The 20493-nt window shown below is 38.1% G+C and overlaps 1 protein-coding gene across 2 annotated transcripts in view; it reads right to left on the reverse strand.

Annotated features, from left to right (window-relative positions):
* Positions 1 to 10168: 10168 nt before the first annotated feature.
* The window catches only part of DMXL1 (Dmx like 1), a 125156-nt gene continuing 114831 nt past the window's right edge, over positions 10169 to 20493 (reverse strand). For both annotated transcript variants that reach the window (XM_059175799.1, XM_059175798.1), the window contains 4 exons: positions 19230 to 19321; positions 18073 to 18125; positions 14955 to 15172; positions 10169 to 12292 (listed from right to left, as the gene is read on the reverse strand). In XM_059175799.1, coding sequence (XP_059031782.1) covers positions 12068 to 12292; positions 14955 to 15172; positions 18073 to 18125; positions 19230 to 19321 — 588 coding nt within the window. In that variant the 3' untranslated portion in view covers positions 10169 to 12067. The remainder of the gene's footprint in view (positions 12293 to 14954; positions 15173 to 18072; positions 18126 to 19229; positions 19322 to 20493) is intronic.

Here is a 20493-nt window from a genome sequence, read left to right on the forward strand (position 1 = left end):
CGGGAGGCTCGAGGACGCTGGGGCGGGGCCAGGAGGACGAGCGAACGGGCCGGGGGCGGGGCCACGAGGGGTTAGGAGTCCAGAGGAGGAACTGAGAGGAGGAGCTAGGAAAGTGGGGGCAGAGCAGGCGGCGGAGGAGAGGCCAGGGGCGGGGATAAGGCGGGGCCCGAAGGTCGGGAGCGGAGCTGAGAGGAGGAGCCGGGAAGCTGGGGGCGGGGAGGATTGGGGAGGAGGGGCCGAGTCGGGGATGTGGGAGGAGCTAGATTGTCGGGGGTGGGCCATGAGGAGCAAGACGGTCGGGGGCGGAGCTGAGAGGAGGAGCTAGGAGTCCAGGGCCAAAGCGGGTTGAAGAGCTGAGAGGCGTAGAAGACGCGGGAGAGGAGGAGGGGCAGGGCTAGCGGAAGGACCTAGGAGGTCGGAGGCGGGAAGGGGAGCCAGGTATCCTGTACTGGGCGAACCCAGCCTGACACCGGGGTGGCATGGCAGGTGCCCCGAAGAAGGCAGGGGAGGGCCGGGCTGCGGCGTGCGAGCTGGATCCGGACTGGAAGGAGGGACGTCTGGACGCGAGGGGTCAGGACTGGCTTGAGGGACACGTTCGGGCCTCGGTGTCTTCAGTCGCAAAAATGAGATGCCAGCCTCATAGTGTGTTGAGACGGTTAAATGTGCTCATACATGTTTACTGTGCCTGGCACGAAACAGGCATGCATGACTGTTACCAACTGTTGCCATTATTATTGATTAGAACTATCCACATAAGCCCCTAAGTCCCACTTTTTTTCTTTTCTTTTCTTTTCTTTTTTTTTCAGCTTCTACTGGCCTCAAGTCTACCTCGCGATGTCTGACGCATTCATGATTCCTGGTTGCCCTTCACGGAGATTGCAGGGCTTCTTTTCTCAGGTAGACTTCATTGGCTCCTGGGAAGCCTGTCTGGTCTCAGTCACTTCTGGGGCTTTCACTGTGACTGCTCCTGCTTGTGGGGTCGAAGGCTAGCTCTCCCCCGGGATGGGGCAGAATCTGCCTTCCTTCTGCGGAGGAGCCCCGACCCGGGGTAGAGGTTCATGAAGGTGCTGACCTTCGTAGGAGCACAATGAATCCACAAACATCCATTAAACACCTACTATGTGGTGGCTCTGTGCAGGGGGCTGTTAATAATAATATTAGCAAAACTTAGTATGGGCAGGTCACCGTCCTAACCCTCACAACAGCCTATAATGTTGCTCTTAGAGTTACCTTAATTTTTTAAAAAAGATTTTATTTATTTATTTGACAGAGATCACAAGTAGGCAGAGAGGCAGGCAGAGAGAGAGACAAGGAAGCAGACTCCCTGCTGAGCAGAGAGCCTGATGCAGGGCTGGATCCCTAGACCCTGGGATCATGACCTGAGCTGAAGGCAGAGGCTTTAACCCACTGAGCCACCCAGGTGCCCCTAGTTACCTTAATTTTACAAAGGAAAATGGAGGCATAGTCAAGTAAAAAATATCCTGCCCAAAGTTACGCATTTAGGGAGTGGCCCAGTATGGCTGGGAGACAGGTAATTAAACACTTTGTAGGTGAAGTAGACCAGAAAATCACAACACATTTGTGTTCAATGCCCCAAATAAGAATATGCACAGGGTTCATAGGTGTTTAGAAAAGAACACTGTCCTGTGGTTATACTATGGGAGGGGGGTGTCAGCAAGACCATCATGAAAGAGGTGATGTCTGAGTTGGGTTTGGAATTAGGAATAGGAGTTTCAGGAGCATCTACAGGTGGAAAATGGGCACAATCAACATTTTTCAAGCATTCAGGAGGGTTGAGAAAAAGTAGAGTGTAGGTTGGAATGAAGATAAAATAACAAAAGAGGACCCTTTAAATCCAAGCGCGCATGTGCCTGTGTGTGTGTGTGTGTGTGTTTTCTGACTATAGGAGCTAAACAGCATTAATTTCACCCTTGGTTAGTAGAAAGCCAGAAGGATTTTAATCATGGGGGACATATCAATTGTTGTTCCAGAAAGGTCATTCTGAAAAACAGCAAAGAGAATGCCAGAGCCAGGAAACTTGCTTAGGAAGTTACTGAAATATGACAGGTTGGGATACTGTGGTAGGCAGAATACTGAATCTGGGACGGATGTCCACTCCCTAATCCCTGGAACACTTTGCAGATGTGCTTATGTGTAAAGACAATGTGATGGGGAGCTTATGCTGCATTATTTGAGCGGGTCTAATCTAATCATGTGAGTCTGTAAAGTAAAAGAGTGGGTCGGAGAGACTCAGAATATGAGAGGAACTGGACCTAGTTCAGAAGCCAAGGAATGCGTGGCCTCTAAAAGTTGGAAATGGATCTCAGCCAACAAAAAGTGGGAATCTCAGTCCTGCGGCCACAAGGAAGTGAACTCTGCCAGTAACCCAACGAAGCAGGGGAAAGGGAATCCTCCCTTAGAGCCTACAGATGGGAACTCAGCTCTTGAAGTGACACTCTGATTTTATCCTGTTGAGATCCACACTGGAATTCTGACCTACAGTACTGTAAAATAATAAATTTATGTTGTTTTAAAACCTTATATTGGTGGTGACAGTAATAGGAAACTAATACAGATGCTGAAGTCCTGGAGATTGATGGGATGTGGGGGTTGAGAGAAGGAGAGGCATCTAGGTTGATTCATTGGGTTTCTGGTTTGGCAGGCTCTGTCTTTGGTGATGCCACCCATTAGAGGGAGGGACAAAGACATTTACTTTCTAAATACTTCTTGACTCTGCAGTGGTGCAACTAAATTAGGATTAACAGAGTTTGTACACTCCCATCCTTCCCCACCCCCAAATAATTAGAAATGATTCCTGCCTGAATGCCCATGGGCAGTCATATTTGTTACCACCAACTGAGAACTGTGGTAATCTATCTGCCGCGTGTAAATTGGACGACTTAGGACAATGCGCCTCGCTTCTGCTGAGCTAGAAGGAGGCGACTATTGGCATGACTGCTGTGAGAGTCAGCCAGGAGGTCATGGTGCCTCCAAACTCAGCTCCAGGAGCTGTCCCCATTGCTTCACTCCTGTTTCCCTTGTTCCCAGCTGTACCCTAAAACAGCACTGTCCAGAGCCCCTTCTATCTTTTACACGGTTCTACAATCTATCTTCAACATTCCTTTTTTTTTTTTTTTTTAACATATTTATTTATTTGACAGAGACAGAGAGAGAAATCATGAGCAGGGGGAGTGACAGAGGGAGAAACAGACTTCCTGATGAGCAAAGCGCCCAACTCGGGGATTCCATCCCAAGACCTTGGGATCATGACCTGAGCCAAAGGGAGGTGCTTAACGACTGAGCCACCCAGGTGCCCCTGTTTTCAACATTCTACGCCTGGACTAGTCTCTTATCCTTGGCTTACTTTTTGACTCTTCCTTTGCCTCACATACACTTGCATTTCTCCCAGCTTCCTCTCCTACCCAGCCTAACGCCAACTACCGACACTTCAGCCAGTCACTGCTAGTGCCTCCTCCTATTCCTTTACCACATCGTCCTTTCCTTGTACTCGCCTGGCAAATTTCCAACCAACCATATTTTCGATATGGACTCAAGAAGAACCTGAAAAGGTGAACCTAATTCTCTACAGACACATAATCTCTAATCTCAGCTAAATCTGTGTGCAGCCTAGATACCCTCCTGCATCACAAGAATATGAAGGGGGTTCAATTTTTACCTCTTTCCTTGAGACATCTTTCCCATCCCTTGCCCTTCCTGCTCTCGATATCCCTACCTGCTAATATAAAATATACTGATAAGCAATAGTTTTCTCGACTTCCTGTTGGAGCTAGCAAAAATACCATCTACATCCACTCATCGTGGTTTCCTTTCCTCTCATCCCAGAGGATCAGAGTAAACCCTCTCACCGGTTCTTTGGGTCCCCCCAGAGCCCTTGCTTCTATCTTACATGGGCTGCATTCAGTTAAATATCCCTTCTGTTTCTCTTTTTGTAAAGATTTTATTTAGTTATTTATGAGAGAGAGAGAACAAGCAGGGGAGGTGGGGGAAGCAGACTTCCTGCTGAGCAGGGAGCCCCATGTGGGACCCAATATCAGGATCCCAGGATCATGTCCTGAGCCGAAGGAGCCGCTTAAACCACTGAGCCAACCAGGTGTCCCTTTTGTCCTCAAACTCTCAAGTTCTATACTTTCCTTGCAAAACTTTGGGGAGACTAAGTAGGTGGCTCAGTCGGTTAAGTGACCAACTAACTCTTGGTTTCCATTCAGGTTTCATGATCTCAGGGTCATGAGAAGGAATCCCATGTCAGGTTCCCTGCTGAGAGTGAGGTCTGCTTGGGATTCTCCTTCTCCCTCAGCTCCTGCCCCACTTGCACACTCTCTCGCTTTAAAATAAATCTTTTTAAAATGCTAAGAATAAAAAAAGAATGCAAAGTTAAAAGTTTTCCATGGACGCTGCTACCTTCACTCACTACAACCCACTTTACTAGGGCCATATAGACCCGAGAGGCCACAGGTGCTGCTCATAGAAACATGCAGACCGGCCATCATCTCAGGGCTTATTTAAGGGGGCTTAGGGAAGGAAAGGGACTCTACAATCTCAGGCAACTTGCATTACTGTCTTAAAGAACTATTATTCTTCCACCATATTCACAGTATGATAATATTTAGAAGTTAGCAAAGATATTAACTTTCCTATCCTGCTCAAGCAAATAAACACTTGGATCACTTCATTTTCAAATTAGCTCTTGGGTATTTCCAATGTGGGGTCATAAAAAAAAAAGTATTAGAATCTAGGAATCTTCTAATCACTAGTCTATTAGTGAGTAGCTACGTATATTTTATAAATCCTTGCAGCTCTGTCTGGATTAATGAATCCTCCCAGGCCAAAACTCCAAGACCCAAGACCACAACACCCTATAAATCACACAAAGTAGTGTGATTTCCATTCAGGTTTCATGATCTCAGGGTCATGAGATGGAATCCCATGTCAGGGGATTTTGCCTACCCAAAATATCTCTCTGCATGCCTGTTTTTGCTTCTACCCAGCTAAAGGTAGGAACTAACTTTAGACACTTTTTTTTTTTTTTTTTTTTTTAGATTTTGAGATAAAGAGCAAGAACGAGAGAGAGAGAGAGAGAGAGAGAACGAGCTGGGGTATAGGGTAGAGGAAGAGAGAGAGAGGACTACCTGTTAAGCAGGGAGCCCAATGCGGGGCTCGATCCCAGGACCCTGATATCATGACCTGAGCTGAAGGCAGACGCTTAACCAACTGAGCCACCCAGGTGCCCCTAAACGTATTTGTAAGTTTTAAAAAATCATCTGATTCTATTTCTCCTGTACTCTCCTCTCTTTGAAGCCTCGACTATAGTTACTGAACAGCAGGGGTTTTTGTTTTGTTTTGTTTTAGTGCAAGCAAAAAACTCCATGATACCGTGATACGTGCAATAAAAATGTATGCACACATACTCTGGGAGGAGAGTGGAAGTGGCTTATATTCCCTGGATGAACGGGGAAGATTTCACAAAGGAACTTCCACCCAAAAAGGATGAACTGGAGTTTTCCAGCAGAGAGAAGGGCACTCCGGGAAGTGTGGAGAGAGAAAAGGAAGATCAGGTCTCACATTTCCCAGCAGGCTAAAAGCACTGAAGCAAGGCTGTGCCCATTAAACATAGCCAAGGGAAATGCCCGTGTAGCCTTTGTGCTTTAAACATATTTTCATGTAAGTCTGCTAATGAACGTGCCTGATTCCAAACATGGCTGTAACTTCACCACCCTCCCAACTGATTATCTGATGGCTCACTGCTTCACCTCTTTCTGGGTCTATTTCTCTTCTCAGAGCATTATCATAACATGTAATCTTGTCCTTAATGTAACCACATGAGTAAAGGGTATATACATGTTTCCAAATAAAGGTGAAGATTAGGTCAGGTAGGAGAATTGTTCAATGTCAGGCAAACCAGAAACTCAAGGATAGAATAAAAATTTGGGGATCAATGATCTTTCCTGACTTACATAGACACCCCCCCCCCCGCCACTGACAGCTAGTACAGGTCCCTGGTAATTATACCTTCATCGCAGAGTATTTTTAACTCTTTATTCAGAATTACTTACCTCCTATGATAACCATCACTGAAACATGCCTCTTCAGAAGAAAGCTTGCTAGAACTATTGCCTCCATCAAAGGGTGACTTTATCCACAATCTTAGACAATTCTGTCAACCACCCTCTCCCCTCAATGAAAATGAGTTGTTTCCATGTTTCCAGGTGTTCAACCTTTGAGCTATAGAAATTAAAGTGCTGCCCCCAGTTATTCTTCCATGGTTGCCCACTGGACTCCTTGTCTAGGTGGCTTATTTTCTTCTTTTTGAGTCTCTCAAATCTCACTTGAGCCTATCCCAAATACTACAAAGCTTAGTTTTGTTTTGTCTTGTCTTTGTGTAATTCTGCTTTGAAAAGATGTTTTTCTACAAATATGGTCTAAAGTCCCTGGAGTTCTCCTGCGTACTTACCCATGAAATGCTAATCCAAGTTGGCAACCCTGCACTTCTAAAACTAGGAAGGGTCCCAGCATGGCAGCCTCACCTGGTGGACTCTTTTTTTCCCTGGAACAGCCTCCCTTTTCTCTCCAATTACCAATCTTCAGAGTAAAGAGTTGTTGGACTAGCTCCTTCTATGTATAGGTTACGTGCGTGTGTGCATGTGTGTGTGCGAGCACACATGGGTCTCCCTAACAATGGCCTCATGGATTTTTTTTTTTTAAAGTATCCAAAATTGTAGTGATTATAAAGTGTCTTGTAATAAGAGACATGGCCAATGTTGTGTTGTCCTTTTGTTGAGATCTCAGAAAAATTTAAGGGTATGCCATGCAGACCCTTTTTAAGAGCTATTAGAGTTTCTAAGAATCTTAATATGGTATACCACAACCACCTTGGGGTAGCTCAAGGTTATTGAGAACCCATGTCAGAAAAAATGTATGGGTGTGGCTTTTTTCTTAGTGGATTAAGAGAAGTTAATATAGGAGAAACACAGCAAGTTCTTTTTTTTTTTTTTTAAAGATTTTATTTATTTATTTGACAGAGAGAGATCACAAGTAGGCAGAGAGGCAGGCAGAGAGAGAGAGAGGAGAAAGCAGGCTCCCCGCTGAGCAGAGAGCCCGATGCGGGACTCGATCCCAGGACCCTGAGTTCATGACCCATGCTGAAGGCAGTGGCTTAACCCACTGAGCCACCCAGGCACCCCAACACAGCAAGTTTTTAAAGCAATTTTACTGGACTGAACTATAAGGAATAGGGATAGCACAAAATGAAAAGAGGACTCTGCACCCTGAAACAACTCTTGCCAAGAAACAGGCTGATACTCTTATCAGTTAAAAACATGGGCCACTTTTACAGAAAAAAGCTCACTCAGAGTTTGAAAGAAAAAACAGCCCAAGGGTGGAGTCAAGAGTTGTGGAGAATTAATTCGAGGATTACTCAAGGGACTGGTGACTTCTCAGCTAAACTTCAGAATCTCTATGGACCAGGTACTACTGAATGACTCCCATTTGCCCTCTTAGAATGGGAGATAGTCATGTTATCTCTCTCTTACAACTGTGAGTTTGGTGTGTGCAAGGCACGTAACTTGTCCCCTTAGTTCATAGGTCTTTAGACTGAGAAGTACTGTACACAAGGAACCTCACCCAAGGAGCCAAATACACACTTGGACCTGATTTTGATAATGGGATCCTGGTACTCAAGCCTCACCTGGAAGCAATTAACAGGATGAAAATACTGGAGTTCTGGGGAGTCCTGTGTATGTGGGAAGGGATGTAGATTATAAAATGATTCAACACTTATCTGGGGCTGATGTACTGTATTGCTTAAATTCTGTCACATAGGTCAGACCTACACAGGGTGGACAGTTGTGCAGGGGTAAAACATCTCTACTGTGGAAAGAAATGGATTGTCACACAAATGATTTCTGTCACCTATCTGTATTTGTGGGGGGAGAACCTAAGAAATAATTTCTTACTCCCAGGAGCCTTGTGAAATAATGTGATACTCTGACTGCATGAGCTCCTTCAATTATTGGCCTCATATACACAGGAAACAAGCAGGCAGCAGGGGGGAATGTCATGAAAAACTGAAATACAGACTATAGCAAAAGATACACACCTCTAGAAGACATTTAAGTAATGTGTGTTCAACTTTTTCCAAGTAGACCAAAGGGCAACATTTTAACCTTTCTCCTTAAATAAATATCAAGCACAAAATAGCTCAATTCAAAGAGTATTCTTGACACATCCAGTTCATTCAACAGAGCAGCTCTCAGTCATCAAGTACTGTGTGGTTTAAAGATACAGATCTTCTCTGACTCTTTGGTATCCAGTTACTCAGTGGGGTTTAAAGGAGTTTGGAAGGAGCACCTGGGTGGCTCAGTGGTTTAAGCCTCTGCTTTCAGCTCAGGTCATGATCTCAGGGTCCTGGATAGAGCCCTGAATCAGGCTCTCTGCTCAGCAGGGAGCCTGCTTCCCCCTCTCTCTGCCTGCCTCTCTGCCTACTTGTGGTCTCTCTCTCTCTGTGTCAAATAAATAAATAAAATCTTTAAAAAATAATTAAAAATAAAGGAGTTTTGGAAAAGTATTAGTTCATTCTTCCCTTTTCCCAAGTTATAGTTTTGTGTATCCTCCATACATATTTCTTTGTCTGTATATACATATAGGACTGAAAAACCTGAAATAATATATGGGATATTTACCTTTAACTTAGAAATCCTTTTCACTAACCTATTTTCGGATCAACAGATACAAATCTGGCATTCTTTATTTTTTTTAATCTTTTTTTTTTTTTAAAGATTTTATTTATTTATTTGACAGACAGAGATCACAAGTAGGCAGAGAGGCAGGCAGAGAGAGAGGAGCCCCGATGTGGGGCTCGATCCCAGGTCTCTGGGATCATGACCTGAGCCAAAGGCAGAGGCTTTAACCAACTGAGCCACCCAGGCGCCCCTATAAATCTGGCATTCTTTTAGTGTTGAGAGAATATTCAATTTCAGGGATGTTTGACAATTTATTTAACCATTTACCGACCAATTAACATTTAGATTTCTAGTTTTTTTTTCCCCCTCCAGATAGCTCAATAAACATCTATGTACACATATTTATGTGCATAGGTGCTTTTATCTTTATAGGATAATTTCTCAAAAGTAAGACTACTTAGTGAAAGTACATATATTCAAACTTGACATGCATCTAGGTGACTCTGTGGCAACTTACTCCTACCAGCAGTATTTCAGGGTGCCTGTTTCCTTCCAGCTCTAGCAAACTGATATTGTCCCTTGACTTTATACCAATCTGACAGATGACATGCGCTATCACATTGTTGCTTTTTTTCTTTTTTTAAACATTCCTTTATCCATTAGGATGAGCATACTTTATACTTTCTGACTTTTTCAATGTCTTGTTCTATGAATTGATTTCTCCAACAACTTCAAAGTTCTCTTTACAAATATGTACATTAATAATTTTCCCATTACTATACAAATAGTTCTTATAGTCTACCTGTTATTTTAACTTTGACGATGGTCCCCTTTCATGCCATTACATCTTTTTGTTTAGTGAAATAGGTTTGGCTTTCCAGCCCTGTTAAAAAGATCATCACCACTTTAAAATTGTATAAGGATTTTCTTACAGTGGGAATCTTTGTATTGTACTCTTGACTGTTGAGACCAGTGTGAGAAATTCTTGCAATTTCTTAAGTAATTTTTTAAAAAAGGAGAAATAAATTTGGATAAAGTAAAGAAAGGGGGATGGACTTGACTGTCTCATGATTCTACGTAAGAAAAATCCTCCACTTCAGAAAATGAGACTTGCAATGTTGTAAACTTTTCTGTCATTACAAAGCCACATTCTCAGAAAATGCACAATTAAAAAAAAGTATGTATTTTGATGTACCCATTCCATTAATGTGGATAAAATTTTACATGTATGTACACCACTTTATATTTAAATATACATTTCAACTTTTTATTCTTATCTTTTTTGAATAATGTTTATATATTAAGTTAAAAAGATAATAGAAAAGGAAGAATAAGGTGTTCAGGAAAACTACTCAATCCTTCCTATATTTACCAAATATAAATACAGAAGTTCTCTATTTTAAAATGTCACATATCCTTTAAGTCAACTAAAGTTGCATAAATATTACTTAAAACAATAGCATGCTAAAAAATGTCACTGCATGATTGTTTATTTAAAATATTATGACTCTGATGTAAATACATATGGGCTTACATAATTTATTACTCATATAAACCCTCAATTAAAATGCTTAATTGTTCATCCACAATGCCTTTTTTCTAATAATAAGCATAATAAATTTTCTATCTAATTGAAAGTGTTTAAAGCCTTTTGAATCTTGATTTGTGCAGTTACTGAAAAATAACTTAAGCTGAACTACAGCACACAGCAGGATCGTTTGCAATGCCGCCACAGATCTCTTTGCGGCCAACAGTCACATACTGTTACTGTTATTGCACGGTTATAGATACAGGTTATTATGTGCACATAAACTCTCTACATAATCAACGACAGTGTTCTCACTGCAACTAGCTTAACACATTTAAAATTATGAATACAATTTACAAAATCTTTAACAATATACTTTTAAGATAAAAGTATCCTGAGGATATTACAAAATTCATTTTACCAGCCCTTCATTTCTTCGCTTTGACTCTTTAATTTCCAAGATAATAGTTGTTCATATTTTGTTACATAAAAATGTTTTTATAATTCCTATTAACAAAATATATTTAAGCTACATAGTATATAATTGTCCCTCAAACACTTAGTCCCGTCTGCCTCCAGTCTCCTTGGCTAAAATCAAGTATTTATCAAGTTGTCTATAATTTTTAATCAGAAAAGTTAGCACAAAACAGACAGAAATAGGGTTATTAGCACATTTAAGTTAAAAGCATTGTGCATTTTTAATATTTTGGTCATATTTTATAGTAAAATAATGTATTTTGGCAAAAAAATAATAAAATATAAGGTTTAGTTTATTTTCTATTAATGGTAGATCTGGCAGGTATTTTACATTTGTAAATATTATCTATTTAATTTTACTGTTTTCACATTTGTTTCTAAAAACACTGCTATAAGGTGTTCAGAACTTTGAGACTAAAAGCACCTAAAAAAAAAAAAAAGAGAAAGATGAAGTAAAATATTAGGTGCTCTAAAATCCTTTGACAATTTTATAAACTTACTTTTAAGTGTCTCATATATGCCAACACAGAATCATTATTGCCTGCTAAGACGTAATTGACTCAAGATAATCTTTAAAATTATAATCTTGGATGTTTTCCTGAAATTATTTGAAAATTAGGATGGGAATTAAAAAACTAAAAACAAAAAAACATGGAAAAAGACAGCTGCAAAAAAGGTCGCTATTCTAGTGGCAGTAGTTGTTATGGCACAAAAACACATGAAAAGACTTGTAATTTCCTCTGATATATACACAAACTAAGTCCAGATAAGATGTGTAAGATATATTACATATATACAAACACACTTGGGCTTCAGGCAGGAAACAGGGAACTTTATCTTGGGTCATATATCACTGAAGTCCCAATGATAGTTTTTAATGAAGATGTTCATTATGTTTTTTATTCTTGCCCAATTATCAATCTATCATTAACAGAAGAAGAGTTTGAGATGTATTAGTTTGAAAAAAGAAGTAAGGGCATGGTGAATTAAGTGATGACTGATGTCAACTGCCTTTACATAAAGGATATTTTTACTGTTAAATTCATACAGAGACATCTGCAGAAGAGTTTATCAACAATCAGAACACAAAACTCCTTTAACACTATGACATACTCACTATAACATACTATAAATATGTATTATTACAGTATTACTTATACATTTTACTTTAGGCAATATAGTCTAATTCTGAATGACCTTGTTAATTTTTAAGGCATCAGTGCATCAAGGGCAAAGCTCCGTAAAATAAATACGAAAACAAGAAAGCATTAGCTTATCTGTGGCAGAGACAGTGATCACTGTACATTACATGTGTTGGCCACTTCCATGGAATAGGGAATAAATTATACATCTTATTGTCAAAATGTTATAGCATAAATTTCACATCATTTCTCAATACTTCATTTAATGGGCTAAACTGATCTGGCAGTATCCTCATTTTCATTGTTCCATCAGCTCCACATGAAAAAATGTGATTTGCTGGTCCTGTCTCAATTTGCATCACTCCAGTTCCAATGTTTCTAAAAATGGACTGCCGGGCATGTTCATTGATAAAAGTGTGGAGAAGACTAAAGGTAGATAGACTCCAAATCTGAAAGACATTAGGAACAGAATTAAAAATTGAGGTTGATGATTACCTTAAAAATCCAAATGAAAAATTAGACCTGTTTAGACCTTTTCTTTCTTACATAGACTTCTATGTAAGTCTAAGGTCGTAACATTTTGACTGTGTGTTGCTATTTTCCAAATCCTTTGATATTATTATTATTCAAAATCCATCCATTTAGAAAGTATTTTACCTTGCATCTAAGAGAAGAACTTAGGTAGAGGAGGTTAAGTGTACAATACTATAGAAACTTGTAATATTATAGGGACTTTCAGAAAAGCTTGTGCTAATGTGGTTAAAATCAAGATCAGTCAGTTAAGCGACTGCCTTCCACTCTGGTCATGATCTCAAGGTCCTGGGATCCAGCCCTGCATCGGGCTCCTTGCTCAGTGAGGAGTCTGCTTCTCCTCCTCCTTCTCCCTCTGGTGCTTGCTCACTTGCTTTGTCTCTCAAATACATAAATAAATCCTTAAAAAAAAAAAAAAAAGAAAAAGAAAAAGAAAAAACAAAACACAAGCCAATACCTTCTGTGGCGGTCTCATGATCCCCAAAAATACAAGGACATAAATCTCAGGTTAGGAAAACCTGAAAGTTAGTTCTACATTTTTAGTGCTTTTACTTCATGTGTGTGCAATGTGTTTGTGATGCAAATTAAAATCATACAAAAATACCTGCTGCTACATAATATCTATGTGAAATTATATGTACATAATATGAATGATACCTAAATATCATGGTTAACTTTACTGGAAGATAAAAAATGAGAAGGCTCCTATATATAAAATACTTGTTGATTGACAGGCCACATATTTGAATTTTCAGCAGTAAAGTATTTTTCATTTGGGTTAAAGTGCATTTTCCAAAACTTTCCCCAAACCAATTTACTCTATTCCCCAGGCTCCCCCAACACAGTAATATATTAATAAGCAATGAAAATTACCATGGATTAATTAAAAAAAAAGAAAAAAGAAAACCTTGTGCTGTATAGTTTATAATGTATACACTTCAACTTTCTATTCTTTTTTATTTTTTATTCTTAGAATACCCAGCAAAGGGGGGTGCCTGAGTGGCTCAGTGGGTTAAGCCTCTCTGCCTTCAGCTCAGGTCATGATCCCGGGTTCTGGGATCGAGCCCCGCATCGGGCTCTCTGCTCAGCAGGGAGCCTGCTTCTCCCTCTCTCTCTCTGCCTACTTGCGATCTGTCTGTCAAATAAATAAATAAAATCTTTAAAAAAAAAAAAAAAAAAAAAAGAATACCCAGCAAAGGATTAGAACCACTGGAATGAGGGCCTCAGAAATGGCAAAACTATGTTCCAATTGCAAGATAAATGATCATAACTTTAATACACTTTAGTGAGATTTTCTATTTTCAGTCTCTACCAAAATAAACGTGCCTGTTATTGAAGTAAATTACTTACAAAGTAATTTATAAGCATCTTCACTTATGTGAAGGACCTAAATGCTTTCAGGACATCTATTTTAAGTTTAGGGAAATCCAGTTAATTCCTGATTTTTCAAGATCACTATTTTTTAAATATTTTTTTTCCAAGAAATTTTTTAGCTCATACTACTCCAGACAGGATTGTTAAATTGTGACTTCTGAATACTACATGGTATACTTTCAAATCTTTTTTTTACTTGATTAAATAATAAACCTCAGGATCATAGCACAAACTAATCCAAAGAACTAATCTAACATATAATACATCTTATTCTAAACTGAAGGCAGTTCAAGTAAGAAACAAGCTTCAAACTGAAGGAAAATAATTCTGTATGGAAGTTGGTATATATAATTGATTGAAAAGCCTTTTCAAAATTCCAAAATTCCAGATAATTTTTTCTGGCTGGTAATGATGAAAACAATATGTAGGTTCTAACAAAGTAGCCCAACTTATTCTTACTAAATTTTCTCACTAGGGCTTAAAACAATGGATTCTAAGACTGTAGAGTCCTTCAGTGGGTTGCTGGCCATTACAATAATTTAAGGACTTTTAAACTGATTTAACCCTGGAGATCTTTCCAAATGTGGCCAGAGGATCCTCCATCTAGACTGCTAGGTATGCATTATAAAAATGCACATTCCTGAGCTTTAGAGTTACCATCTGAGTATCTCTGGGGTGGGACCTTGCAACAGTATTTATAGAATGGGATGCATTTTAATAAGCTGCTTAACATTTTAAACAACCTCTAAGCTTTAAACACAGTGGAGTTTGAGAAGGACAGGGTTTATCCAGGTACATTCAGAATTCGTCAATCAGGGTGGCTGGATGCTAATGCTATAAATTAAAATAAAGGGGAATAATTCAGGATCAAGGGAAATGTTAGTATATTTTACAGTACCTGAAACTGAGTTCAGTGACTCTGAAAACGGGAGTCAAGACTAATTCAAATGTCTGAAATATGTTTCTATCTGTGGAAAATTAAATTCTTTTGCACATTAATTAGGTACACTTGAAAACAACTGAAAAGAGACATTTTTAGGTTAAATGTCATTCATTAAAAGGTTTATTAAATAGCAACTAACATGTTGACCACAAGTAGGAGTTAATATTTCTATTATTTAAATAATATCATCAGTCCAATTAAACACTTAAGGTTTCTGAAGATTTCTTTGCATTTTGCAGATACTATGCCATTACTGTATTTACCTTTATATTGCCTTCAGCAGATCCTGTAACAAAGTACTCTTCTGTCGGATCAATGGCAATGGCTTTAACAGGAGAATCATGGCTCTGGAAAAGCTGCCTTTGCTGTCGTTGCCGAAGGTCAAATGCACATGTAAAGCCTTTTCTGCCGCCTGATATTAGTAGCTGATGTTTTGGAGCATATGCTAAAACAGTAGCTCCACTATCATGGCATGTAAAAGCTAAAAGATAAAGTAAAAATAAAATAAAATAGAAAAGGAAAAACCATTTAATGGTATAAGAAACAGACTTCTGGCTTCTGGCCAATGTAGAACAACAGATCACCAGGTTTACCCACCTACCTGAAACAATTTAAAAAATAAAATGATATATAGGAAACAATGGTTTGGGGCACTGGACATCAGGCAAAGAAAAACGATCTCTAAGAGATGGGAAGCAAGCTAGGAGTGAGCCATACAACTGTCCTTTCATACAGCTGGATGAAAGATCAAGCTTGTTAAGTAGAGACATGAAAGATATAAAAAAGAGATACAAATAAAAGGTCCAGAGATTAAAAACTGTAATACTAAAGTGAAAAATACACTGCATTGGATTAAGAGCAGATTAAACAATGCCATTAAAAAAAAAACCCCAAACTGGCGAACTTGAAGACATATCAATATTAAGTGTTAAATACATAATTACAATGAGTATTTTTTTCTTAAAAAAAAAAGTCTAGCCTAACAAATTTCAGGGAAAAAAACATCTATAAACATCTCAAAGACAATATGGCATAAAGATGAAGAATGAAGATTTGGGAGTCAGGATGTCAAGATATAAATCTTGTTTTTTTGCATGGGTTTAAATGTATAACTTACGTGAATCACTTTTTTTTTCTTTTAATGTTAAGTCTCAGTTTCATCATTTGTAAAAAGAAACAATCCAGCCTGCTTAATAAGTTTGTGTGAGGATTAAATTAGTTAATATATTCAAAACATGTAGAGTATGAGGCATATACTAAGTACTCAATATACTTATTTTAAGAATCTGAAGAAAAAATTATAGAGAAGGATTTTTTGAGTTTTACTAGTACTTTTGAGATTTAACTTATACAGTGTTAAATGCACAAACTCTAAGTGTTCACCTCTGATGAGCTTTGACAAATGGAGACATCTGTGTAACCATCACTCAATTAAAGACACAGAATGCTGTTGTCATCCCAGAAAGTTCCCTCATGCCTCTCTGTAGTCAGCTTTCCTCTCCCACAATGGCTATCACTAGTCTGATTTCTATCTGATTACTTTTACCCGTTCTTGAACTTCACATAAGTAGAATTTTGTGGTATATACTCTATTGTGCCTGGCTTCTTTTCCTTCAACATGTTTTAGAGGTTGATGAATGTTGTCCCATGTATCAGTAGTAGGCCATGCCTTTTTTAAATTGCTTAATAGTATTCCATTACATAAATAGACCAGGTTCCTGTTGGATGTATTTGTGTTGTTCCTGGTTTTTGGCTTTTATAAATAAAGCTGGAAGAACATTCCTATACAAGTCTTTTTTTTTTTTTTTTTTTTAAAGATTTTATTTATTTATTTGTCAGAGAGAGAGCAAGCAAGAGTGAGCACAGGCAGACAGAGTGGAAGGCAGAGTCAGAGGGAGAAGCAGGCTCCCTGTGGAGCAAGGAGCCCGATGTGGGACTCCATCCCAGGACGCCGGGATCATGACCTGAGCCAAAGGTAGCTGCTTAACCAACTGAGCCACCCAGGCGTCCCTCCTATACAAGTCTTTTTGTGGGCGTGTGTCTTCATTTCTTTGGGGTATATATATAGGTGCATGTTTAACTTTGTTAGAAACTGCCAATCAGTTTTCCAAAGCAGCTGTTCCCTTTTATACTCATTCAGCAAACCATGAGGACTCCAAGTTCTCTATATCCTTGCCAACACATGGTATTCTAGAATCATTGACTTTGGCCATTTTAGGGTATAGAGTAGTATCTTATGGGGAATTTAGTTTCCATTTCCCTAATGACTACTGATGTTAAGTACTTAATCATATGCTTACTTGCCATGTAGATACTAAGGAGAGGGTAATTTTAAAGTCTTGAATATATCATTTCTTTCATGGACAGTGCTTTTGAGGCTGTATCTAAAAACCCAGGGCTAAACCTAAGGTCACCCAGATCTTTTCCGATACTTTCTTCTAGAAGGTTTAGTTTCTGTTCCGTGATCTATATCTATTCTTAACCCATACATAATGTGTCTTTCATTACTGTAGTTTTATAGTAAGTCCTGAAATCAGGTAGTGTGAGTTCTTCAAGTTTGTTTTTTTCTCAGTATCCAGTGTTCTAGGCCTGCTTTCTCCTTATAGGAACTTTTAGAACCAGTTGATATGTACAATACAGTTTGCTGGGACTTTGATTAGGATTGCATTTAATTTGTAAAGTTGGGAAGTGCTGACATCTTAACAACATTGGCTAACAACACTGAATATGGACTAGCTCTCCATTTATTTACATCTCTGATTTCTTATCTTTTTTCTATAGTTTTCCCCAACAGAGGCTATATGTATTTTGTTACATTTAAATCTTAGTATGTCATTATTTTGGGTGTTATTATAAATGGTGATTTTTTTAAAATTTCAAGTCACAGTTGTTCATGGCTGGTGTATACGAAAGCAAATGACTTCAGTATATTGACCTAGTATCCCGTGATTCTACTATACTTGCACATTAGTTCCAAAAGTTTCTTTTTTTTTGTAGATTCTTTAAGATTTTCTACACAATCATGTCATCTGTGAATAAAGGCAGTTTTATTACTCCTCTTCCAAACGTATACCTTTTAATTCTTTTTCTTGTCTTACTGTATTTGTTAGGACTCCCAGTACAATGCGGAGTAGGAGTGGTTATCAGATCCAAAGTAAAAACATGACTTTTATATTATCTATGTTCTACTACTATCCTTCATCAGGTATAGTAAAGAATTAATTACATATCTTGCATTTTTCTGCTTTCAAAATTTGCGCCACTGTGGGAAAAATAAACCTCACAGGCCAATAAATATATGTCATTAAAGACAAGCCATTAAAAAATTCTTTTACTTTATGAATTGACTTGCAGAATTTACAAAATGCTTTCAAAACTTACCATGGACTAAACTATTGGCAGGTGCTACGAGAGTATCCCACAAACATATGTTCCTGAAAAAAAAAATTATTTGAATGACACAAAATTTTAACAACATAATAAAAAATAAGCTGTCTCATATAGTTATATTAACATTTGAACCTTGTTCTCATAAGAAGTTCTTAAATTTATAAAAGAACCAAATACAAGTAACCAATATATTTATGCATGATTACTTTTCACACAAAATTCAAAAAATTACTAACCTAAAAAACTAAGTAACTTTAGACTGGCACTTATTTACAAATAATGCTATATAAAGCCTGAATACAGAAACTACTTTTTGTATTTGTTGATTCTCTAATCTGACAGATGGACTGACATATACCAATAGCAGGACACAGTGAATTTTTTTGGAACACAAAGAAAACTTATTTCTGCTATGAATGGGAGTAGCTTTTAGTCCTTTCTATGAGTGGCAAAGGAGGCACTAACATACGCAAGAATTTCTATCCAAGATGGGCTGAAGCCTCCATATTCCTACAATCCAACTTGTACTGCAAAGTAAGGCTTTACAGATAAATAGAAAATCTCAGCAACCTCTGCAGAACTCTGCTGCACAAGGGAAGTGAAACGGGGTGTTTTGGACTGAGGCAGGAGGAGACATCTTCTTATATATTTAAGGTTTTGGGAGAGATGGGGATAGGCTGCCACTCACTAGCTACTGTTTAACTAAGAAGTCTTTTGAGTTTCTAGTTGTTTTTTTTGTTTTTTTTGAATCATGAAACACTAATAATACCTACCTAAGAGAGCCACCATGAGGATTAATGAAAAAGGTGGACCAATAAATAATAGTTCTTCTTTTTTGCCTCAAGCTTTCTTGACACATAAAGAATAATATGGAGAAAAATTAATTTCACTATCAAATTATTTTCTCCTGAAGTTTTAACATTGCAATATTAATAATACACAAGGAATGGATTTTGTTTTTAAGGTCACCAAAATTTCCCTACCTTTACAATTAGAACAGTAAAACTACTCTAAGTAACAAGTCTTTATAATAAAATATTGAAAAGCATAACTGTGAAAACATTCTTGAGATACAAAAATGCAAAGGAAATAAAAAACAAAGTTCAGCTATACAGATGCACACTTAAATTTCAGTTATAATCTCTTACCTATTGTCAGTTGAAAGACCAGCTGTAGCTATCAAAGAGGAGGAACTAACAAAGACAAAATCATTGGCTGTTTTGTTGTGACACTGCCAAGTCTAGAACAGTTAGAAACAAACAAATGTTACTGCTGTCACTAGCAATTTTATAACCAAGTAGATGCATTAATAAAAAAGGGATCATGTAATCAATCTGTGGCTTACTTAAACCTTTTGAGTCTTTCCCCACAAACTTTAGACAAGTTTCAAGAGTAATAAAGAGAATTTTCATATACCATTTATCCAAATTCACCAATTTTGAACATGTGGCACATGTTTTGCCTCTCCTTCTCTTTTTCTCTTTCTCTTTCTTTTTCACACACACAACTTCCCTGAACCATATGCATTGTAAGTCTTTATGAGACCCTGTGCTTTTGTTCATCTAAAAGTTCAAAAGAAAACAAAAGGAGGCTAATTGTTTAATATTTCTCAATATCTGTAAGAATTTTTTCTTAGAAAAAACTAGAATTTTAGATTATCTCAGACTAAATTATTTGTTTTCAGAAATGTTTAAACTCTTAAATAATTTTTTTTCTTTTTCTAATTTAATTTCAGATAGCCAACATACAGCACACCACTTGTTTCAGATGTAGAATTCAGTACCTCATCAGTTGCGTGAAACACCCAGTACTCATCACATCATGTGCCCTCCTTTATGTCTGTCACCCAGATACGCCATCCCCCCATCTACCTCCCCTTCAGCAACCCTCAGTTTGTTTCCTTTAGTTAAAAGTCTGTTGCAGTAAAATATTTTTTCAAATGTGTGAATATAAACACATTATTAAGTCAACAAAACTAGAAAATTTACAATGTTTGTGAACGCTCCATCAAACAGTAACTTAATATGAGAGGTCTAGTCTATTACAAAGATTTCCAAGCTAATATTATTGCAAAGTACTCTCACCAACCATCCCCTTGCTTTTGTTTAAATCAGTACCATATCCCAGAATTTAACCTTGAGTGAATTATCAGAACCTTAACTTATATTCTCAATATTTTCCTAATAGGTATTGCTTAGTCCTATAAAGGGCTTCACTGAAAAATATATTAGTGCTTGCTTCGGCAGCACATATACTAAAAATATATTAAATACAAACTCAGTGTTCTCTGAAGTTGCAGAAGGCTCATTATGCTTGTGCAGTCCTGAACAGAGATGTATCAATTTTTTTTTTTTTTTTAAAGACAGGGCAAGAAGCACCTGAGTGGCTCAGTCAATTAAGCTCAGACACTTA

Source organism: Mustela lutreola, chromosome 5, assembly GCF_030435805.1.
Source record: "Mustela lutreola isolate mMusLut2 chromosome 5, mMusLut2.pri, whole genome shotgun sequence".
In the NCBI taxonomy this organism is placed as follows: Eukaryota; Metazoa; Chordata; class Mammalia; order Carnivora; family Mustelidae; genus Mustela; species Mustela lutreola.